The 24,826-nt window shown below is 39.4% G+C and overlaps 1 protein-coding gene across 3 annotated transcripts in view; it reads right to left on the bottom strand.

The window, feature by feature from the left end:
• The window catches only part of LOC108143702, a 61,958-nt gene that overhangs the window by 4,727 nt on the left and 32,405 nt on the right, over positions 1-24,826 (bottom strand). For 2 of the 3 annotated variants that reach the window (XM_017268233.2, XM_017268234.2), the window contains exons 3-8: positions 16,421-16,713; positions 16,091-16,234; positions 11,372-11,478; positions 9,531-9,704; positions 5,107-5,261; positions 4,756-5,035 (exon numbers count right to left, since the gene is read on the bottom strand). In XM_017268233.2, the coding sequence (XP_017123722.1) occupies positions 4,756-5,035; positions 5,107-5,261; positions 9,531-9,704; positions 11,372-11,478; positions 16,091-16,234; positions 16,421-16,713 (1,153 nt within the window). Of the gene's footprint in view, positions 1-4,755; positions 5,036-5,106; positions 5,262-5,784; positions 6,264-9,530; positions 9,705-11,371; positions 11,479-16,090; positions 16,235-16,420; positions 16,714-24,826 lie in introns of those variants that run through there. The other variant, XM_041709892.1, reaches the window with a different exon arrangement.

Here is a 24,826-nt window from a genome sequence, read left to right as displayed (position 1 = left end):
TTGTTCTTTTCTTATGAAGTTGTTCGGGAATGTGAACCTACGTACGAGAGTACATTTTTTTCATCCGGATACTTATGGAAAAACCAAACAACAAGAACACTTAGCCGTTTTTTTATTTTTATCCGAGATAAAATAACATGCAAGTTAAACAAATTAAAGTTAATCATTCAAAGCTCATCAAAATACTGATTTTAATCAGTTTTATTCTTAAAACTAATAAAATTGTAAAGTAGTCGCTTAGATTAGTTATGATTGACCTTGATTTGCCCTGGCTGAACTTTTAGAGAAAATGCCCATAAGAATAAATACAAACTTATTAAATACAAAATTCCTAGTTAATAACAGCTTTTAAGCCAAAGTAAATTCTTCTCAGCAATGGTGCTCTGATAGGCGCAGAATCCTTGATTCAGAAAGCATTTATTGCTCGGGTGCCAGTAAAAGTGCTATTTTCTCCTAGTGCAACTTCGAGTTCCGAGCTCCTAGTCCGAGTTTCCCGTTATGCTGACTCAGTGGGCGGGCTTTTCCGTGGAGGTGGAGGTGGAGCAGGGGTCGCGGGGTCACGGGGGATTGTTGTGAACTGGTTAGCCATGTTATGTGCATATGGGAGTCGATTGGTGCCGTGGCCAAAAGCCCAGAGCGTCAGTTTATGTGGCCATAAGGCTTATAAATAGCCCAAGTATGCGACATGTCTTGGGCATTTCAAGCGGATTTTCGTTACGTTTTTTTGGGTACCAATAGGGTAAAAAACGGTAGTAGATAGCTGCAATTGATTTTATTTTCGACATGTCTGATGGGTGGGAAAAAACTTTAGCATTGAAGTTGATTTTATTAGTCATTTGTGTCTAGCAAAAGAGCAGAGTAGTCAAAATAAGTCAAATACATATAGTTAATAGTACGTTTTCCGCCGAAAGCTGGAGAGCAAAAAGGTCGCTCATAAATATTTATTTAGGAAAATAATGGTTGCGACTTTGCAGGTGCAAGATTACAACAAACTGTGATAGGAAATCGCAAATGATAGAGGACATTAAATACACAATAGTAACACAATCTATCGGATAATGGCCCAACTAAAGCAGACGTTGATGAGTTGTTAGTAGCTAGTAAAGCTGGTGAAACACGGGCAACTTCGCTCGCCCATTCACAACATTATTGGGAAAAGTGTGTGCTCTGTACAAGCAAATGGATTGCTTATCCGACGCCGCCCCCGCTCCCGCCCCCACAAGCAAGAGGAAAACTTAAGTGCAATATACTCAAGGAGTAGTTCAACATCTGGTCAGCTCACTTGGAAAAAATCGTATTGGATAGGTAGTAGACAAAGAGCGAGCAAACAAAAAACCAAGGGTCTGGAGGCGGAAGGCGGGAGCAGGCGAAAGCAAAGCCATGACATGTTACTTAAATGAGCAACTTTGTTGGAAACAATGTCGACAGCGTCTAGACTCGGGACTCGGGACTCGGCTCGACTCCTGCGACAGCCAGCAGGACAACAGCTCCTACGACAGTCCACTACGGTGGATTTTGGGTGGATGTGGAGCCGTGGGAAGAAGGTGTGCGAGGTAAATGCAAACTGACGGCTACGCAGGGGAGCTCGAGAAAAACCTCTCTAATGGGCTGCCTTTTGGGGCATACCCTAGCCGGGAATATTACAATTTGTTCGAAACTGCATATAAAGTAAATATATTATTGATGAACTTCAGCGGAATGGTAGTGAAAGAACAAAAGGATATTATAAAATGTGAGTGATTGTGCTTCAACCACAGCTTAACGCTCTATCCTTTTCAATACATTTTAACTCTTTTATTTTTAAAATAAATATGGAATGCTTCTATTATTAATATCCTGTAAACAATTATCAATTTTCGTCAATATTATACATTTTATCAACTTAATTTAGGTTACTTTGTTTTTAATAAATATTATTCGTTTTCTATTATTAAAATGCCCTAAGCAATGCACATTTTGTATCTTATTTTACAGATGTAAGGCTGTGTTGGACATGTTCGACAAGCTAGAATTAATCTATAAAATTGTTTAGACTATTAGTTGACTTAGAAAAGAATATGTTTAATAGTTAATTACATATAAAATATCATTATAATAGTTACCCACTTTAAACTTAAGGGGGTCATAGGATCAAGTTATCTAGAAGGGTATGTTAAGCTCCGATCTTTATAGTTGCCCTGCTTTCGTATTGCTTCTGTAGTTGTTGCGTTGCGAGCTGCAACTTGAGTGAAGTTGGCAGAAACAACAAGCCCAACAACTACCCAAATAACCACAACAACAAAGACGATAGAAAAAAACAACAAGGACAACAACTTGGCCAGAAAAGGAGGAGAAATGTTGTGGGTGTGTGCCGAACGCAGTCTCCCATTGCATTTTTCGTCTACTTTGAACTTTTGCCGAAAAACGAGGAAAAACAAAAACCACGTTCCTCTGGCCATCTCTTTCGCCCAGCTTATCGCCATCTCTTTCGATTGCTTACCCTGTTCGGTTGCATTTTGTGCACTGTAATCACGCAATCATGTTGCCCACTTCTGAACTCTTAATGGCAATCGGTGTAAACGTGCGCACAACTTTTCCAGCACCCCCCTCTCCACCCCCTGGACCACCCATTCTTTCCTCCGCCCTCTTCCCTGTTATCCACCAACAATGGGTTTGCTATGCTTACTGGAACTGGAACTTCTCCGGTCCTCCTCGTCCTGTAGGTGGACATAAATATTTATCTTTTGGCAAAAACTTGCCTGATATTTTAAACCCCCGTTCGTCGCACCTTTCGTCCGATCTTTTCATCTGCCGCATGTGCTGTTGTGATGTTTGCCCTGTACACATAGTTTTCTTTGGCCGTTTCCAGCAAAAACTTGGCAATGTTCAGTAACAAATTCTGCATAAATTACAGAGCTGCAACATCAAGCGGTTGTTTGGCTTCTTCAGGCGGATGAGATGCTCCAGAATCGTTGCAATTGCAGCTGGATTACTCGAAGCGAACTTGTGTAAATGGCAGACTTGAGATTACAGAAAGGAAGGGCATAAATGGGTGTGATTCGGAAAACAGAATTACACAAACGGGCGGTAAAAAACAGTCAAACGATGATACTAAAAAGAAAAGCAATTCACTTTATAGGATATTAGACAACTTATCACTCTTCCAAAAGGCGTTTCAAGATTGTAACTTATGTTTAAAGAAAACGTTACTCGACTTATAAATCGAACAGATATAATTGTTAATAGTTTTCTTATTTATAATATTCCTAAATTATTATTGTTTCAGTTTTACTTTCTTGTCAAAGTATATGAAGGCTGAAAAATTGGAACGTGGTCTTTAACAGAATTCCGGATTGAAAATATATTGCATATCCCTTGAAACCTTTATTAGTTATTTTAAAACCCCGACCACCACAAATTTCCCTAAAAATCTCTATGCGCTTAAAATAACAGTTCAGTAGAAAAATGCAGATTTATACCTCAATACTACTGACTTAAGTTCCTAAATTATGAGTGCAATATGACCTCGCATTTTACGATTTCGGTTGAAAAACTTTCATCTTTATCCTGTTTTCCTCTCATCCATTGATGTGCCCTCAAAGTGTCAGTGAGCCGGAAAACTTCGCCATAGTCTTTACCACTCGTTGCGCCATGCAAAGCCAAAAACCGCAGCACAATAAAATATTTCGCAGCGCATGGGAAATGCAGTGGAAAATTCTCAAAATGAAATGCACAATCAATGCGACACTTGGCCAAAAAGTTCAGACATTTCGCCAGCATTCCAGACACAAACAATGCCGACAACGGCGACAAAGTAAAAATACATATATATTTGGATTTATGTACGGGTATGCACACAAAGAACAACTCCAACTCGACACGTTAAATTAAAATGTCACATAAATCTTTGCGGGAAATTTCATTAAAATACGCTTACAGCATAGAACGCAATGAGGAAAGGCCGAGGATTGTCCCAGAAAAGAAGGGATGAAGTCCTGAGGAGCAAACCGAAGTACAAACCGCCCACATAGCCGCAAAACTTTGCACTTGTAGCGAAAAGGACGTCCATCGGATTTCGGACTGTGGAGAGGGATTAACTTGGATAGTCCTTGTCGGGATAACTGGTTCCAAAATGGAAATTTTAATGGAAAAACTTGCAAATGCAAAATGGCAAGTGGTGAACCGATCTTGAGCTGAGGTAGTGAATGTTTTCTCAGGCAGGATAATTTAAAAAAGCCACTTGAAACTTATTTGATTTTTGATTAAAAGTAAAACTTTCTCAGAAACTTTGTATGCCAGGTTTGCCCACGATCTGGACACTTAAAATCAAAGATGTCTGTCTACGAGAAAATGGGTTACAGTGAAAGTTGTAAGCATAGAAATCAAATATTCTGTTCGTTAACTGTCTAATAAAAGTTAGTTTACGAGAGAATGTTTCATTAAAAAAAGTTATGGTAATTTATGGCACTACATAAATATTTAAAAACATGGCTAAGTATTAGATTCAACATTTGAATTTTTAAAAATTTTGTAATAAAATAGCCTTTAAGCTTAACTTCAAATCTAAACTAGGCTAAAATATCTTGATTAAAAATGTTTAGTTTCCTATGTGACTAAAAGTGTCACACAATGCCTTGAGTATATCCTTAATTTCAATTCAGAACTAGAGCGCATCAGGGCGGAAACAAGGATGTTCTTCGCCGGCTAATGCGGCACACATTCGTCGACAATTTGTGACGAATGAGCAATGAAATGCATGGAATTCGTAATGCCTACCTGGGGAAATAAAGGCGCACAATTTCGCCGACATGTCCTTTGATGTGGTAGCTGCAGGACGTGTTCGGCGGATACCAGTGGGCGATGCTGAGGAAGATGCCCTCGCTGGCGCTGCTGTCCTTGAGCGAGTCGGAGCTCAGTAGCCAGTCGCAGACGCCGTGCTTGATCCCGGCCGTCTCCACATGTCCTGGCCAGTTGCCAACGTTGAAATGGAAGCCCGTGTTGAGCAGCGGACCCGCCGGCGAGGTCACAAACTCCACATACATGTATTGCGAGGTGCCTGTCGGTTATGCAAATTGTTTAGAGCGTGCATTCCCTGTGCGGTGGGCATGCCGAGTGGGCGGTACTCACCAATAATGCTGAACGGGAACTTGCCCAGGCCGCAGAACTTTCCTATCAGCGGCGAGTGCTCGTCGCGGCCATCGTAGACCGCCAGCCAGTCGTAGGGACAGTGCTCGTTACCAGATCCAATCGGCCTGATCGGACAGGTCATCACGTTCTCACACCTGCAATACGAAGAGGCACTTTGATTACCGCCCGCTTTGTTACATTTATGGGAGCGCTGAAAGGGTAAATTTAATTTATCCGGCGCCGCCGGTTCAATGAAAAAATTGTGGAAAAGTGAACAATTAAAAAACTCACGTTCCACAAATAACGAAGAAAATAAAAGGCAAAAACAACGGAATAAAGAGTAAGGCTGGCAATTGAATAACTGACTGAGTGCTGATGCTTTTAGTGCCTGGCGGAAATCCGTGAAAAAATGCTGGTGAAACAGGGGCGTGGGTAAAAGGGGAGAATATGTGTGAAAAAATGTCTGGCGTTAACTGATTTTTATGTGAGAATATAAGCAAACTTGGCTTTAACACAAACGTTTTGTCCCTTAAACTTAAAATCAATTTATTGTTTTAACTTCTGATTAAATGCTACAATGATGTTTAATAAATTTAAGCAACGTTTTAATATAACAGATTAGTATTATATTGTTAATGATAAAATGTCTACTCAATGTATTTGCGCTGTAAAACTTGCCTGGGAAAAAAGATGTTTGCTTCAAAACGAACTTAGAGGGATTAGTGTACTCCTCGTTTTTCAAATGCTTTTTAAATGGACTTGAATAAATGATTTTAGTGCTTCATAACTTAAGCGACCGACGCCCATGGACTTGACATTCATTTGCACTTTGCCAGCCCGAGGAAACTGGGCAAAAAAACAAAGTTCACACAGAAAACGAAGAAAAAAGCCAAGGGAAAATCTAAAGCGTCTGTTTTGAAGCCTTTTCTAATTTCTTGCGTCAGACGGTCGAGGATGCTTTTAATTTTTTGCTGGCCGTCTGGTCGAATGGCACATAACCTCGACTCCGGGCCCAGACAAAGTGACCTTTGTGCCCGGCCATTGATGATGGCCACGATGACGGGAGATGCGATGTCGGTGGGATGCCATCGAGCCGCTCGGCCGTCCTTTTCGATTCAGAATTTTACTTCCCCCTGGCGGAGCAGACTGATTGGTGGCCAGCCCAAAAGGCAAATGAAATGCCTCTCACCTGGCCCGCTATGTGTATGTGTGTGTGAACTTTCTAATTGAAAGCCAACTTTGGCAATTACCAGCTGAACTTTAATCAAATGGAGACCCGACCAGTGAGTCAAAGCCAAAGGCAGTTGAATGTGATTTGGCCAGTGAAACAAAAATAGCAATTTAATTGACAGTTCCTTATCCTGCACTCCCTTTTTTTTTGATCAATTCGCCAGAAAGTTTGGCAACAAACTTTTGACCAACTTCTGTATCTATATCCATCTATACGCAGCAGATAGATAGATTTCTATTAGCTAGTCGGTTCGTTTCAGTCAATTTAATCACTTTGTCAGCAAGTTTTTCTCCGAGTCGGCGAAGAGCTAATCCAACTTATTGATAATAAATGCGTTGTTGGCCAGAAAGTTGATTACAAAGAAGGGGACAGAGAAAATGACTGTTTAGTCTGGGAAAAGCTTTTGCCTCCTCCGCAAACACAGCACACATATCAAAAAAAGAGGAAAAGCGGAGCGAAAAAAAAACATCAACTGACTGGTAATAATTTTGGCATATTAAAAAACTTTTTTACTCGATGACTTTTGCATTTGTTTGGCATCCGGCCGTCGAAGTTTTGCCGACTGAATTTTTTTGCTGTGATGGCAGAAATATTTTTGGTATAGCCCAAAGAAATTAGGAATGTTGTTGTGGGCTGTATTTTTTGACAGCCCAAGGAGCTGTGCAATAAACTGAAGTGATTTATAAAACAGCGGCAGCACGAGAGGGAACTTTCTGCTGACTTGGCATCCGATTTGGAGCTGTAACTGGAGCTGCGGAACAGGTCGGGTTTTATGAACTGGATTTATGGCATATCTATACAAGGCTTAGGCGGATTATGATGATTGTTTAGAAGTGGAGAGGTGTATGCTTGCAGAAACCCAATTATTTTATTATTGATATTGGAACTGAGCACTTTGCGATTAGATATTGGATTTGGTTATATTTGATTATTAATATTGGAACTGAATACTTTGTGCAGCTAAGTCCAGGAGAGATATTCTTGAATATTTGTTATTACAATTTAATGAACATTAAATGTTTCTTCCAACAGCCAAATAAAATTATTTACTTATAGTTTAAAGTGGTAGTCATACCGATTCATTGTGGTTTATTTTCCTTAAATCAAAATTCGATTTTGGCTAAATTTGATAATTGGTATTGGAATTATTTTACCTTACGCTGCTATCTCCTGGTTAGATATTCTTTGCATTTCATATTACAATTTAATGAAAGCCAAATATTAAAATTTATTTGAAGTTTTAAAAGAGGTAACCAAACCATTTAAGTGTGGTTTATTTTTCTTGGATGAAAATTGGATTTTGGCTTTTAAAAACCTACTGCTAACCTACAGACACATCAGCAGTAAATACGCTCACTTTTCTCTGGAGAAGTATGATTAGCTCCTTGGCAAAGGTCTGTTTGTCTAATCCTTTCCTGCAGACCGAAAGCAACTTAGACTTGCAAATTAATACACACTTAAGGGGGATTGTACCCCAGGTTGCCTCCACTTTTCACCCCCATCCTCTTACTCAGTTGGGAACCTAACTCAAAGTTGGCAACTTTGACATGCGTCTGTCGTTTTCCCCTTTTAGTTTCCCTGCCTTTGGACTTTTCAAAAGGTAAATATTCAAATTGAATCTATAAAAATAAATTGAATGTTGATTATCTAATTCCAGCTTGCTGTTGCTTGATGTGCACGTTTTGGGCTGGGGTGCTCGGAATCGACGGTCCAGGGGAAATATGCTGACTCCAGAATTTGCACATCAAACAAGCTTTAAGATACTCGGCCACTTCTGCCGGCCATTTGTGCTGGGAATGTGCAAAGTGTTAAAAGCTGAAGGTTTTTCCCACCCAACCATTAAATCCCCATCGGGACAAGGGCAAGTAAGGAGCTTTGACCCATCCTCATTACCCCGAGTTCATGATAAAGCAAATATTTTGTGAAAGGTCATTTCGGTTAGGCAAATGTAAAGTGTACTTGTCGCGGCAAGGTAGAAGTGGGCATTATTTCAAGAGGTATTTATGCCCACCTGGGTGAAGGCGGGAATGGTCATTAAATATTAAAGTTCTGATTTAAGCCAAAAAGGTTTACAGACAAGCCTGCAAATGAGTTTGCATAAATGGCCAGAGGAGAATTCCTGAGTCAATACATTTTGTTCGAAGTTAAAAGTTTCGGCAGTTGCTAAAAAACTACTTAAGTCAAATACTTTCTTAAAAATCCTTAGGAAGAAGATTCTCTAAAAAATATATAGCAAGCTAAAGTCCTAAAACCAAATTTATAATTTAGAAAAAAAAAGTTTTTCTGCATCTTCAAAATTTTATTTTTACATTTTTTCGACAGGCTTTTCAGGTTGAGTATTTTATATAATTTGGCCGTATTTAGTATTGTTATTAAGTAGCATTAAAGATCTCTGAGACTTACAAATTCAAGAAGCTGAAGAAAGAATGTATTCAAGGGTGGCTGAAATTGGTCTCCTCAGACAATTTCATCATTTTGGCATTAATAAAACAAGACAGCCATGACTTCTATCATTTTCTCCGCCCTTCTTCGTCACAATCGAGGGCAACCTCACTCAAAACGTAATCCTTTAGCCAATTTTCCATGGCACAAACACAGAGCGAGTCACAGAAACAGGTTCTGATTCAGATTCTGGTTCTGGTTCAGAAAGTGACGCATACAGATACGGCGAATGGAAGGCGAGGACATGTCGCCAACGTTTTCCAGCAAATTGGTGCCAATTTTTGCGACGAGCGCTATGTCAAATTGTCATTGTCAGCATGCCAAATGCATTGCAACAACACAACCGGTGGCAACAACAAAGTTTTTGGGCCAAATGTCGCTGAATTGTATGGATTGTGCAATCGCCGTGCCAAAATGACAAATTACAGGGTGTTGCATTTAACACTAATTTTGTTTCAAAAAAAAAAAACGGGGATAAATTGAGATGAAATAAATTTGCATAAATAAAATAAACTTTTTTGTAACTGATTGTTTTATAAAATTGATAGAAAGGCAGAAAGGTTGGCCATTACTTAAACGATAGCTTTTTGATTCAGGTTGTTTCTAATGCATAACTGATTGTAATGTATTTAGCTTTAACATAAATTAACATAAACGCATTATCATTAATCACTTTATTTGCGATAAAAAACTATTAGTGATGTGCAGCATTTATAACAAACAATATTGAATATATTGCATTTCAAATTACCTCTGTCCATCCACTGCAAACTGTTCGTTCTGCAGATACAATTTAATGTATGGCTGGCGGGTGTGCAACTTATAGCGACAATTCAGGGCCCGAGGATAAAGGCCAGGATATGCGGGCGATTGAACATAGCAGGTCTGGAGGCGACAATCCCGATACTCCCGTTCGCAGTAGGATCTGGAATATATATGTGTATGAAATCATTGAATTACAGGAATGGAAATATTTAATTTAATTTGTTTCAAATTGGTTAAGTCACTCAGCCCCCCCATAAATGTTTGGCTCCCAGAAGGCATCCCAAATGATCCATAGAACTTTTCGGGTTCGTCTGCCCAGTCCTTTAACTGCGTCAAGGAAGCCAGAAAATTGTGTTCACTGATTTGGAAATTCCTGTTCCACTCGCTTCTCGTTTTTCTCTTCCCTCAAATGTGCGTTATTCTTGGAGCTTGTAAAATTGTTGTTAAATTACAACAAAAGATTGTGTAAAATTTTTATTCCTTCTGAGTTTGGCGCGTATAATTTTCAATTTGTTTAAGTAAAACAAACGGAAAATCATTCAAAGGCGAGGCTAGCGTAAATATGATTACCATTTTTATTCGTTTTCTTCCCAAATCCCGTCCTTTTTCCCTGTCCCTCGACTCTTTGTCTTTGGCAATTTGCTTTGGTTTGGCTCCTCAATTGCGTTTGGGTTTGCTTTGGTGTCGATGCGCGCGTGACCGCAAAATTAGCATAAAAATCATATTGGCCATGTGGGTGATGGGGAGCGGGATTTCCACCATACCCAAAGGGGAGGTCCCGGTGGTCGCTTTTGATATGATCTTAAAGAGCATCTCTTGATGCCACTTAAAGAAGAAAAATATTGGCTATTGAATTCGTTTGAATGCGAGTTTGAATGCCTCACAAAGATAAAGCAATTCAATAAATTCTAGTGGTAATTTACTTTTTAGAGACGCATTAAAATGATTTAGCAACCTCTACTACGAATCAACTTCTCGATGAGTATTTTGTTTTATTCCCTTTTCAGTAAACCTACAATTTGCTTTGAAAATTTATGTTACTTTGGCTTTATGCAAAAGAAAACAATTAAAAAGAATTTAAAAACAGCTTTTACGATTTTATTTCTCGTTGAATTTCGTTCATTTCGAAAGTATTATCTGCCATTGCAATTTATTTGAGCAAAAAGCCTACTTGGAAACTTTATATTCGCCGACTTTTTCCTTGCCAACCATCTGTATGCATATGCACAAATATCATTCGAGTAAATCTAGCATATTCCGCCCCGCTTCGTTACTTGCTGCCAAATCTTTGCTTAAAACTTGCAACTTATTTTATTAAGATAAAAGTTAGACGGGCAGAGCCAAAGAAAAAATGGAAACTCCAAGAGAAGAGAATCAAATAAAATTTAATGTCTGCAAAGTTTTATTTTTGTCAGGGTTTCGGGTGGGTGGGTGGTGCCCTGCGAAATGAATTCTTCTTTTCGGTTTCAATTGCCGACTTTTTCAGCCATCCTTCAGGCGTAAAGCCCGCTCGATTCTCCTCCCGCGAATTTTATGTTGCCGCAGTGCAGAAAGCACAAGTAATTCAATTTAATGCGACCTTCTGTTGCCGGATTTTCTCTGCTGTTTTCCGACTCGTATATGATTATGAAATGCGCCAGCGAATCGAAGACAAGGGCCGCGTCTGAAGTGCCCCGTCAAAAATATGCCCCTTAGCTCAATATTTCTGTAATAAAATTGAATTAACGCCCGGGTTATAAAAGAGCGAAATCCCAAAAGCCCCCAAAAAGAAAAGAGCCTCTTTGGAAACCCATTCGATTACCCGTTTTCGGTAAGCCATTTACTCACCCTTGGACAACTTCGCCGCGACGATTTGGATATAATTCCGGATGTTGGCCGTATCGCAGATAGACTTCGGTTTGTTGTTCGGCGCGTGAATCGAATGTGAAGTAGGTCTGCAACGGGTTGATAGAGAAAAGTGCGGGATGAGTGGACAATGGCAAAAAATCACGTATACGCAGTGTGATCCCTCTTAACCCCTCCGACGACCATTGTTACTGATGAATTTTGTCAATTTCCCTCCTGCTCGGCTCGACATCAGACAATTGCGTGTTTCGTCCTGCCGCCCCTCCCTTTTCTGCCCGCTTTTCATTCCATGGCCTGCCACATGAAAATGTGCAATGTCATTTTCCCTGCCACCCACGCCCACGCCCACACAAGACTGTGAGTTTTCCCTGAGCCTCTGCCATCCTGTTTGCCTGTTGTTCCCTTGCAACGGTTGCCTCATCAGCGCTAATGACGTGCTGCAGTGACGTAGGCAGTAGCCACGCCCCCGTTCGCCCCAGACCGCATCCATACGCCCAGCTGGAAATGACCAAAAGAAATGAAGGCAGAACGGCAGAAAATAAAGGGGTTACAAAAGGGTAACGAACCAAGATGGCTGAAAGAAATATATTTCAGAAGAGTACTGCTTTAAAATATTCAGTGGTGGTTATTATTTATCAACCCCTTTGCTTTAATCAATTTATTAATTAAATTTTTTTTATTTACAGATGAAGAATAGTTTTATCTATTTTATTTTATTGTTACCCAATTAAAGCAAGTCGCGTTTTTTCACTTTTCTATGGAATTTTTTACCATAAAAATATTTTTTATTTTATTTTGTTAAATTAAATGTAAATTATCTTAATTTTGGTAAATTTTCAACTTTTGGCACCGAGGAGAAATCAAAATGTGCACTGTGTTTACAATTCCTAAAATTGCACAATTTTCAATTAGTGCTTACTTAACTTTAGAGTACACTAGTTATTCAAACAGTCAAATGAGATTTGTTCAACATCATTTACCAACTCGATAAGCTAAACAAAAACAATGATGATTGCCCATTTGTGAGCTTTGATTTAATTTGCCTGCTTTCGAATATCCATCCCCAAAAAATAACATTCATTTCAATTACTGATATCGAAGTCGAAATTATCGAAAGACAGCCGCAAAAGCGATTTCCGAATTCGTCCCCCATTTCCACCTGCCGCAAAATCAACGTCATGGTTATCAATTCACCCCGTTCCCAAATAGCTCCACCGGCCTTGATGGCCACATAAACCTCATTGGCCATTCTCCATCGGGGGTCTTTCAGGGGGATTTTGCCGGGGGATCGGGATCGGGAAAGGGAACGGGAACAGGATTGGTTTGGGGGCAAGGAGTGGCGTAATGCACATGTCAATATTAAATGCGTTACCGGCGTCAATGACGTTAGCGCCACTTAACGATGTGAACAATGGCAGAGGCAGGCTCGTTTCGATTTATCCAGATGCTGCTCACGTGGATACCTATCCGTTCAGCCACCCTGAAAATATCTCCCATGGCGGCGGCCCCCTGCTCGTATCTATAGATACGGATATATTGGAGTTTACACAGGGAAAAAACGTTAAGGGACTTCCTCACAGAAACTACATTAAAAGATTTATCATTTAAGATGGTCTCATCTTACCTATATTATCATAGAAACAAGTTTATTCTGTTACCCGTACTATCTGTTCACAGCTTAATTTGAACTGAAAATATTTGATCTACATATATAATTCTCAAATACTATAAGTGGAGTTATTCAAAATATTTTCAATAAATACAGAAGTTTCGAGCTAAAAAAAAGAAATCCAATATTTGTTTATATATAGTGTTTTTATCATTAAAAAATGTTTATGCAATGATAAATTATACAGTTGATACCAAATTTAAATGCATAGAATATTTTCAAAAGTGAAATTAGAAAATTTGGTTGTATAAATTCACTATTGGTGTAAGGAAATTAAAACCAATTTGATTTTAATTATTCATGTTACATAAAAAAAAAATAAAGTGAAAAAAAGCAAACCTTTTTCATAAATAATCAACTTATCACTGTGGAGATTTGGAATGCACGAACGTTTTCAAAAGTGGAGCTCCGCTGATTCCGATTCGCATGATGACGAGGATAATAACGATGGCATTGGAGATGATGTCCCCGGTCGCCCTACCGTTAATGTCCTGACAAATTTGCGCTCGAATAAATTAAAATTTCAAACTGATTTGTTGCCGCCTGCTCTTTGGCGTCCCGTTTTTGTGAAATTATTTTTGATTTATTTCGCGTGGAATTTATGTTAATGCGAATGCGAAATTATTTCGTTTCCTCGCCGCCTCTGGCCGATGCTGTCCCTCATTAAATCGTGTTATTACATTGCCAGAGCTGTCGCTTATTTTTATTTATTACCGAATGGGATGCCCCCAGACCCCTGACCCCTGACCCCTCGCCGAACCGACGCACTCGCGCCGAATAAGTGGCAAAAAGTTGCCGTCTGCTTGGCGAAAAACAAAAAGCGAGAAAGAATACAAAGCGCAGCATCCGCCAACTTTCAACTTGCAACTTTCAGCGAGCTTGGAGAGTTTTCATAAATATTTATGACTCCATTAAGGTGTGCATAAGACACACTCTGGAGGGTGTCCTGCCGGAGGACCCTCTCCCACCCCCGCCCCCGCCAGCTTGTCTGCCCCGGTGCTCGGAGCACTCATTCATGGCTTTAGTCGGTTGTGTTGTTTGTGTTTGCACATCCCTGCAACTTGTTGTAAGCCGGGCCATAAAGCCAATCGCCTGCATTGACTACGCACTGCGAAAAGAGGGATCGGGGCAACTATTTGGCTTTGGGATTGAATGAAACAGGAAGGCTTGAATGGAGCTATGGATTCATGTACAGAGGACGTGATTTTGAAGGTTATATCATTATGATGGAACGAAGGAGATTGGAAATTGGTTTGACGATTGGCATGTGCAAATCCCATCTGGGCTGCCATAAAGAAATTTCCAAAAAGCTTTTCAGATCTCTGGATAAATAGGGTCATGGCGAAAAGTAGTTAGAGCAAGTTCAACAATTTTTAATTTATTATTTCTGAGATGCAAGAGTTGCCTTTCTTCATCCTTTAAAAAAATTCGTCAAAAATAACTATTCTGCAAATTTTCCGTCTAATAATACGCTTTATTGTCTTATTTCTTTTGGGGATAATTCCCCTCCATCTGTTACCATTTGCAGGGTATGATTTTTCAAGATCTTCCTTCCGCCGTCCCAAAAAAAAAAAAAAAAAAAAAAAACTGCATTATAAATATTGAAATTCTTTATGTGACATAAAGAAGTTATCTTTCATTTTATAAATGAAAATACCGCATCAAAAACGTTGCAGCCAAGCAGTTGACGAAAAAGAAAAACAAAAAATAGTGAGGAAAATCAGAGGGAAAATAGCAACGAAAAGGGAACGGGGGCAAAGCTAAATAGAATTCAAGTTGTGAACTGAAAATTCACATAGATATGCGTCTCTATATATAATCTGCTGTGTGAATATATATCAGCAGAAGGAGACTGACGGCGCCAGCCAGCCAAAAAGGATGCAGGAGACAGGACACGCCGACAGACGGAGGCCAGACAACGGTGCAGTCCACCCACGCCATAGACGCTCGACGCTCGACCCACTCCTGAATAATGCATGCAAAAATACAAAAAAGGGAAAAATAAATATGGGCGAAAAAATAAGCACACACTCTGGCCCACCATCCACCAGTATCTGTGTGTATAACTCTCGCTAAGTGCGAAAGTGAGTTGCATAGATGCAGCCGAGCAGATAGAGCAACATGGGTCAGGACATGGCAGCAGCCAAGCCAACAGGGAGCCAAATGGGGTGCCCAGGCAAAAGCGGAGGGGTTCGGGGCTGTCGGAGTGAAAAGGGCGAAGACAGGCAGTCAAGACTGGTGTGCTGTAATATTTTCCCTAAATTATGTGATAAATATAAATATACAGACATTTATATACGCACACTGGACGAATTCTTGGCAGGTACTTGAAATATTGAAACTGGCTAGCTAAACTTACTTAATAAACAACCAATTCAAGTTTTTTTTAAAAATAATGAGAGCCCTCTAACATTTTTAAAGTATTTATAACTTAGATAAAGGTATTTATTAAAGATTTTTGTTGCTCATTAGGGAGAAAATATGGTTTTAGTATGGTTTGATAATTGTATTGTGATCATTTTGTTTCGCGATTTAAAACAACCAGTCCAGCACAACAAATATTTTCACTTTCTTCTGAACATACTCGCTTGAAACATGTGTAACATATGCAATTAATATTTCAATATTTGCATACTGAAATAATTGATAATTAATTAATATTTTATACTATATATATGATTTTTAAAAAATAAATTCAAACAAAGCAGAAATGAGTATATAGAAGAAGAAATATGCATTTAAATATAAAGTAAGCAAAAATTAGTCTTGATACATATTTTTTCTTCGTGCAGATTTGTATCTAGAGCCCTAGAAATATGCAAGGAACCAGGACAAGGGGACTTTTGTTTATTAGTGTAAGTGGCAAGACTCTGGCGACAGAAGACAACAGACGGCAGGAGTTCAAGGATGCCTGGCTTTGTTGCTCCGTCAGTAATTGGAATTCTCTTCTGGCTGGGGCACAAAAATGAAAAGTCCCACCGAGAGATCCCGCCTAAGATGACAAGTGAAAGAAAGTGTCCGGGAAGGCTCACCTGATCCGTAAAGTTGTCCGTGTGGAAGAGCACCTTCACGTAGCTGGTCTCGCTGATGAATGTCTGAGGCTGCTCCGCCTCCCCGCAGAACATTCCGGGCTCCCTGCGATTGGAGACATCCGTCTTGGCGTTGCCATCAACAATCTGCAACAATGGAGAGCAGGCAAACTCAATTCAGTTGGCGATGTGTGTGTGTGTGTCGTGTGTGTGTCTTGTGTGTGTCTTGTGTGTGTCTTGTGTGGCATATGTCATCGCTTAGCCGGCGATATAAATTAGCTGCGACATGGGGCGGAGATAAATCAAGAGCTGGTGGCAAGTGGCCACACCCACCTGCAAATAACCGCCCTCGCAGTGGGTGGCATTCAGCAGCTGACCCACTTTGAACTTTTTGAACCGCAGGCGCAGCACAAAGTCCCGAGGCGCCCCCTTCAGCGTTCTAAAGCGGTACCAGCAGGTCAGCGGGCGGCCCACGTTCTGGTTGCTGACCTCCGGCGAGCTGATGTCCTCGAAAATGTCCACCGTCTTGTTGCAGTGGTCCCGCGACGCGTCCGACGAGCTGCCACTCCCACCGCCCCCGCCGCCGCCTCCTCCGCCGCCACTGCCTCCACCGCTGCCACTGCCACCTGAAACAAAACAGAAATAAAGTTAATGAGTTAGAGGTATTTAAAACACAGAAGTCAATGGAATAACACTTTGGTGCCATTCAAATACATTTTTATACCCTTGCAGAGGGTATTATAATTTCAGTCAGAAGTTTGCAACGCAGTGAAGGAGACATCTCCGACCCTATAAAGTATATATATTCTTGATCAGCATCACTAGGCGAGTCGATCTAGCCATGTCCGTCTGTCCGTCTGTCCGTCTGTCCGACCGTTTATATGCAAACTAGTCTCTCAGTTTTAAAGCTATCTGCATGAAACTTTCCCAAAAGCTGTCTTTCTATTGCAGGTAGTATATAAGTCGGAACGAGCCGGATCGGACGACTATAGCATATAGCTCCCATAGGAACAATCGGAAAAATAAATGAAAAAAATTATTACTTTTCTGTTTTTTAATTTTTTGTTTAGTTCTTCGACATTTAGTAATGGTTAAATATTTTCGATTTACGGTTTAAATTTCATCAAAGTCGGACGACTATATCATATAGGTCCCATAGGAACAATCGGAGAAATAAATGAAAAAAAATTATAACTTTTCTGTTTCTTAATTTTTTGTTTAGTTCTTCGACATATGGCAATGTTTAATTATTTCAGAATTATGGTTTAAATTTTATCAAAATCGGACGTCTATATCATATAGCTCCCATAGAACTAATAAAAATATATAAAATAACTATCTAATAATTGAGCTGCAAATCATCATAGCTTCACTGTTTTTCAGTATATACTCAAGTAAATCATAATTTAAATGTTTTCAAAAGTATTTAATTCATGCAATAGCTGCAAGGGTATATGAACTTCGGCTTGCCGAAGTTTGCTTTCTTTCTTGTTTATTCGAATATATAACCAAAGTGGTGAGTCAAAGTAAAGATGGTTACCAAAGCCTTGTTGAAATAGGCATATTACTATATTGTACTCCTTTCGTTTAACATATATTAAATAGTCAATGTTTATAAAAATATAACAACGATATTATTCTGAACAAACAGAAATATTCCAATTATGTTAAGAACATCCAAAACTATACATTTTTTAATTCGAAGAACATATAAGTCGTACTAGTTTAGGGGGCAATAAATTAACTACTTAAACAAAATATTTTTTTGGTAACAGAAGAGTAATGCGACTAGACTTAAATCGTTTTTTAATAATTAAATTAAAAACCCCTTTACCCTCCACTCCACTTGTCATGCGAATTCCAAAAACACTTTGCACTTTTAATTGATTTAAACAACCAAAATTGGCTAGTTAAGGTCAAAACGTGTGATTCAAACTATTCAATTAATTTATTTGTTTTTAACTCAAATTTTTCGACCAACTGCAATTACATGGTTTAGACAATGTAAAAACAGAGTCACCCACATTCAGACTGATATGAATCTTGTTGATGAACTCGCATATTGGCTAACAATGGGACACTCTCTTGGACTTTTATCTGCCATTTTCGGCTTGTGGCGACCTAGAGTCGTGCTCTTGATCTAAGTTTAGATATCATGTGTTGTGCTTTTTGCCAATCTCAGCAGCGCATCTTAAGTTACTATCATGTGGGCATGCTAGACCGCAAAACTGGGCTTATTAAGCTCCAGCCACCGCTTACCTCTACTTTTATCTGGAGGAGCAAAAAAAAACTAGCTCAGAGCTCCTGCGGCCGTTTCTATTCATTGTGCTTAATTTATACAGCGAAATGCATAAATGACAAAAGGACATTGTGCTGAATTTGTAATTCAAGTCTGGCTGTTAACAATGCCACCCCCTCACGGTCTTCAATTCTAGGGGACGGGGACTCCCCCCACCCCCACATGCAAAAGACGCAGACGGCGTTGTTCCTGACTGTGACAAAGACCAAAAAGAGAGAGAGAAGGTCCTGCCACGCCCCCCCTGTCGCCAGCGCCCACTTTAGTAGTCAAGGCGCGTAAAATTTTGAGGAGAACACTGAGAGAAGAGGAGGGCACTGAGAACTGAAAACTGAAAAGATGTGGGGGGGGATTCGTGTCGAGAGCCGAGTTTTCGCGTCGAGTGTTTGTGTGGTCTGCCTTATAAATTACCCGAAAAGGCGAGTGCAAGTCCTTGCCAAGGATCTTTTCGCCTATAATGCAAAAATATTCTTGTGCTCAACTTTTTAATCAGAGAAGCGAACTTGTTGGGTTCGTGGGAGTTGGCAAACAAGGAGGTTACGTGACCAACATTTTTTGTTTCTCCACTTTTCCCTCAGTTTGCATTTCTCTGATTGTTTTGCTATTTTTCTTATTATTTGCTTAACTTTCTGCCGCGGTTCCTTAGTTAAATTATGAATGATAAATGTGAGCGGAATACAGGATTTTATTTGGGTACAGTTGGGCACAAAGAGTGTTGGCAAATGCGGTTTACAACCGCATTTACAGCCTCAGTTTCATTGAGTGCTTAGCGTAATTATAGTCAACCGAAGGAATATCCACTTCAAGGATATACTCAGCAGGTCCCTCTAATTGAATCGGAGACTTAATTAATATGAGTAAGGCTTTTTGCTTTTCATGCCCAGGCCCCCCGCAACGACATCAAAAAGGATTTAATTAAATGAAATATCATACACTTCGTTTGGCTTTAAGCTAAGCAGAGGGGGAGGGGGAACCACAAGGGGAGTTGGGCCAAGGATATCGCTTCAAAGGGTCGCTTGTGTGCAAATCGATACACGCGAGCGTACATCAGAATTTTGACGAAACGCAATCAGCTTAGCTGCAGGCAAACCCACGGAACCACCCATCCGGAACCACTGGAACCGCCAGCCAATATCGCCACCGCCCGCGCGGCATGTGGTCCGGAGCTTAACAAGGATCCCCATCCTGTCCTGTGGGTTTCTTAAGCTGAAATCAAGAAGGATTACGGGGGTCGACTGGGAGGCAACACTTTGGGGGGCTGCCTGGCTGATGGGAATCGCCGAAGGCGACAGGCGAGATGGCGTCTAACAAATCTGTTTAATTTATCAGCGGCGTTTCATTATGTAATACACATTCTATGGAAATACCCCCCCACTGTGCTGCCTCAATTTCGCCTTTGCGCCTTGCTGTCTTGTCGAAGATAAACGCGAAAATTGTAGCTTCAAATTTAGCTTTTGGTAATTAGCGGTGGACAGAGAAAGTTTGGGGCGAATGGCATGTTAAATTGGAGAAACTTTGACGCTTCCTTATTTAGTATTCGAAAGTGAAATTTAAGATACACATTTATAATGATGTTTAAAGTGTATAAGTCTAACCTTTATTTCATCTAATAAAATATGTTTTTAAGTTCTTAATGCTATTAACATTTTATTTATAATAATAAATGACAAAATTCTTTAAACTTTACGTTTTTCTCGAAGAATAAATCCCCTTTCAATCTCCAAGTCTAATGTTCCTTGGCATCTCATAAATAACTCCAGTTTCATTGCCGTGCATCGCATTCCCAAATGTCCGATGAAAACGTTGATGAAAGATCTTTTAAAGTTTTTACGGTCTTTGGCAAAAAAAAAAAACAAACAAACCATCAGTCAGCGGAGGCCTTTGGCCTCGTCAGCAGTTGCAGCTCAAGAAGCAAGCAGACTGAGAACCATGATTTAAACACTCGCCAAGTGCCAGACGGCAAAGTCCAACTGGTGGCACTCACTCACTTGTTAAGCCTTAAGTCGGCTCACAGCCCCAGTCCCCAGTCCCTAGCCGCTCTGCTCCTCCTCATCCTGCTGCTCCTCACTTGACTTCACCCTTGCCCTCGTGCTCCGCTGGTGCTTGGATCCTTCGGTCTTTGGTCCTTAATCTTCGTCCTGTAAAGTTCACACAACTATTGTCACATGCGATACACCCACTCAATGGGTTACAAGCCCATTGAGTAGTTGAAGTTGGGGACAGAAAAGCAACAACGGCTAGAAAACAATATCTAGTAGTCAGAGTACACAGAGAAAAACTCTAGCATAAAAATTGGTAAAATGAAATTAACCACGTAAGTTATTACAAATTGTAGTATATAACTAATTTAATTGTTTTAATTTGTTTCACTCGTGTTTATCATGTTAAACTATACTAGCATTCAGATAGAATGAGATTAAGAAGTTTGATCCATTTACTTGGAAATTTGTTTTCAGGGATCAAATTCCCTAGTCTTAAAGTATTTTCCGTTTTCGGTGACTTTTGCTCTGCGTGTAAACTAGAGTTTGGCTTTTCCTTTTAGACCCCTTTAACGCTTTTTAGCCTTCAGGCGGATTCTGGCTTATCGATTAGATGCGCTCGGGCGATTTTGCGGAGTTTGAAACGCTAGTGGACTCAATCTCCTTTTCTGTTTGTCTCTGCCGGCTCCTGGTGCAGCTTAAAGGAAAGCTGGGGAAAACGCTGAAAATCGCTGGTTCTTTGCATACTCCCGCCACTTCCTTGCCTGATTGTCGCTGTCCTTGGCCACATGTTGATATATTGTCAACAGACGCACATCGCATTTGTCTCCGTCTTCCCTTGGCTTTTCCTATGTGGGTGGGGCCCGGCCTGGCTCGCCCCCGACTCCTGTATGCCCTTTTTTGATAAAGGTTGACAAGCGCTACACCCAGTCGTAGTCCCAGTCACAGTCACAGTCCCTCCTTCCACCGCCATTGAGGCCGTGCCGTGGCAGACATGAAAATCGATTATGAAAATCGTTTGTTCAACATTTTTCACGCAGATACGCAGCAGCAAAGGAGAAAAGCGGATGGGAAAAATGGGGAAAGTGCGGCGGACAGATCGAGAGCTTTTCAGTTGTCGCTGCCGCCTCGTAGATTTCTCATTTTTGCATTTGCATAAATATTTTAATAGAATTTTCGTTCCTAAAGCGGCTTTCACTATTTTGCAGCTGAGACTACTCCCACCCATCCCCTGTCGGTCATAAAGATTGATGTTTAATGCGGGGACCTGAAAAAAGGGACGAAAGGAATGAAATGAAATTGACTTATTCAAATAAGTGATTTACCACTTGACGACAACGAGGAACCCAAAAACTCGTAAAATACGGCAACAACAAGGAATTTGCATTAAATTGGAAAAGGAACTGCCAAACAGCAGCACTCAAAAATGGTTCGGAAGCTTACGTTTTGGCCATCAAAAATTGAAGTGGGTCTTCTCAGGGAAATAAATGCCAAGGTTTGATTGGACGAAATGTGTGGGGAAATCTATCTATTGACATATTAAATTAATACGAATGTTTAAGGGTCAAGGGTCACGTGGAATCCTATTCGGGTAATAACCGATTGACCTTCATCACTCAAAAGATGAAATATGTTTAGAGAAAGTAGTTCTTGCCTTAAATTAAAATTGCTGACTGGCTTATATTTTTAATAATATTAAAATATTAATTAAATTAATATTATGCTTTAAAATATTGTTGTTTTCTTACAATGTTTGGCTTAAATAAAATATCTAGAAATGTATTACATTTGATTTCATGGGATATGTGAGAAGTTTAGCTAATTTTTTGATTTTTTTCTAATAAAGTTGCATAATAGAATGTTTTTAAATTTTTTGTGCATAGCAAGGTAAGTTTTCAACTTCAATTTAAGGTTTTGGTTTTGCAAAAACATTGAGAAGTAACAAGACAAACTAATGACATGACTCCGGTCCGGTAAGCCATCGATAAGGCAACAAAAATTTGATTAAACACAAAAGTAACACTGGTAAGGACCCTTAAGGTTTATATATAAAGTAAATCTTTACTTCATGCTCACAGAAAAGATACATATATTAATATTGAATCCGTTTCTATTGCCTTGACCGATTTTCCTTTTTATGAAAGTTAAACAAAATTCTTTTGAAGCATTTATCTGTTCTTTGGTTCTTTTTGTTGGCTTGTCCACTTCAAGGATATACGATTATCCATCAACACTTAGCTACAATGCCTCCTTCCCTTGGCTCCTTAAATTTTTGCAGTCAAATGAATATAAATGACCTGACGCTTTAAATACTAATAGCCAGCAAATTCTCTCTTATCAGAGCAAAAACATTTCTCAACATTTTTCCCGTCACTTTTTATCTCAATGGATGTTCTTGTTCTTTTTTTTGCATTCTTTTGTGGGCAAAGAAAAAACTTTTGAACAAGACAATTTGTTAAAAAGAAAAGCTAAGGAAAAAACTCCCCAGATCCCCTGCGGATGCTCCGACTGTCGTTGATAGATTAACTGTAACGGTGATGGATCATTTACTTAAATTATTAAAATTGCCTACTCAAATTTCACACCCAAATGGAGAGTAAAGTTATTCCCTACACCAGTCGGTGAATGATTCACAGACACGCTGACAGACTGATTGAATGCCCAATGATGGGTTGACGGGAGCAGGGAATTTCAGGGGGGAAAAAGGGCACACTTTGAGGTAAATTCGCATCCTAAGCCGAGCAAATCTGTCAGAACCAAATAACTGCAAAAACAAAACTCGAACTCAAGCGATAACAAAATAAAATATAGCCGAAAATACTTTTCGAGAGCTCAATGTCACTATACTCTTTTGAAAAGGGGTAAAGAGGTTGTATCCCAGCCTTAAAATAAAATTGGTTAAAGCTTAGTAAAAAACAAAAGAAATGAATTTGTAAATAATTGCGAAAGTTATTGTATTTCTTAACTTATTGAATTTGTTTAATTTATTGTCTTTTATATATAAACAACAATATGATAAAAATATGAAAACATTCTCCCTTTTTTTGAAACTTTTTTAATTAAATTGTTTGTCTGACAATTACTACATAACTTTTTTGTGAAAAAAACCTTTAAATTCAAATATATATTTTGAAAATCTTGACAAAAAAATGTCTATAGTCCTTTTTAGGAGTATTTATTTCGTCTAAGTACGTTTTCTACTAGCACGCTTTTCATCTGTTTTGTGATAATTTTATCAACATGAAAATCCATTAAAAAGTTTTCTCGTTCGCATTTCAGTTTTTGGGCAGTTTTTGGTTGAAATATTTTCGCAGGCAAAGTCTGTGTATCGGCTTACTTTGCTCTTTAGATCCTCTTTCCATCGTTTCTCTTCCGTTTCTTTTTTTTTTTTGGGTGTCCTTTGCCCAAAGACTTCCTTGCCGGGGTCACTTTGTGCTGCGATGCGTAAAAGTTTCTCTCCGTTTTTTATACAGATTTTATTTGCCAGACTTGAGGGCCATATTTGTGCGACGACCTTTTACACTTTTTATGCTGATTTCTGCAGAATTTCCCTGTTTTTCTCCTTGGGCGGGGAAACCATTTTTTGACATTTCATGATTTTTGTACGTTTTTTTGGTGGGTGACAACTGGGAAAAAAAATCTCAGATTGAGACTTGGTGTTTTCCTTCATTAGTTAAATAGCCATGGTCTAGGCCAACAGACTGCCGGGGGCTATTTATTCAACTTTCTGGGCCAATGAAGGGTTCAGTTGGAATTTTCAGCATTGATTTAAATTTTGAATACAGGAAAGGTTGGCAAACTCTCATCAGAGTGAGCACACAAAAATTGTACCTGAGGCGAATTTGTACGAATTCATTCATTGTATCGAATGTGTCAAGAGCAGAACAACCCGAACGTCAATCTTATGGAAAAGAGTCAGAAGCAGGAAACTTCACAATTCTGGTTGGAATTGGGGGTGAAAAGTGACGACGGAACTTAAGTTCCCCTTGACAAGTTGATCAGAACTGGTTGCTAATGCAGGAAGTAATTCGAAATAAAATGAAATTCAAGGTAGAACAAATGTCTGTAATGCTTAAATCAAGGACAAAGAACACAAAATGTAGGCAACACATCATCCTTAGTGTTTTAACAAAAAAGGCTGTTGTAAAATAATAAGCTTGTAACCTGAAAGACCATTTATCATATAGATTTTTAATGAAAATCTTTTAAACTTTCCTCTTGAAATATTTACAACCCTAAAAACAAGCTGTAAGCCGCTTCCCTTAGCTATCTACACAAATCTGTAAGCAAAGGGTGCGAATCCTCCTGTGTTGGCAAGCTCCCTGCCTTCAACTCTGTACACAATTCCCTAATCTGCCTTAAATCGCATTATAAATATTAAAAACATTCCCTTCCCCCTTTCGTTTGTGCCAGACCCATTTGCCATGATTAATTACAAGGTATCAGTACAATTTTGTTATCCCA

This window comes from Drosophila elegans, unplaced genomic scaffold (genome assembly GCF_018152505.1).
Source record: "Drosophila elegans isolate 14027-0461.03 unplaced genomic scaffold, ASM1815250v1 contig_520, whole genome shotgun sequence".
Taxonomy (NCBI): domain Eukaryota; kingdom Metazoa; phylum Arthropoda; class Insecta; order Diptera; family Drosophilidae; genus Drosophila; species Drosophila elegans.
The sequence above is the reverse complement of the archived record's forward strand: the minus strand, read 5'-3'. Positions and strand labels throughout refer to the sequence as shown.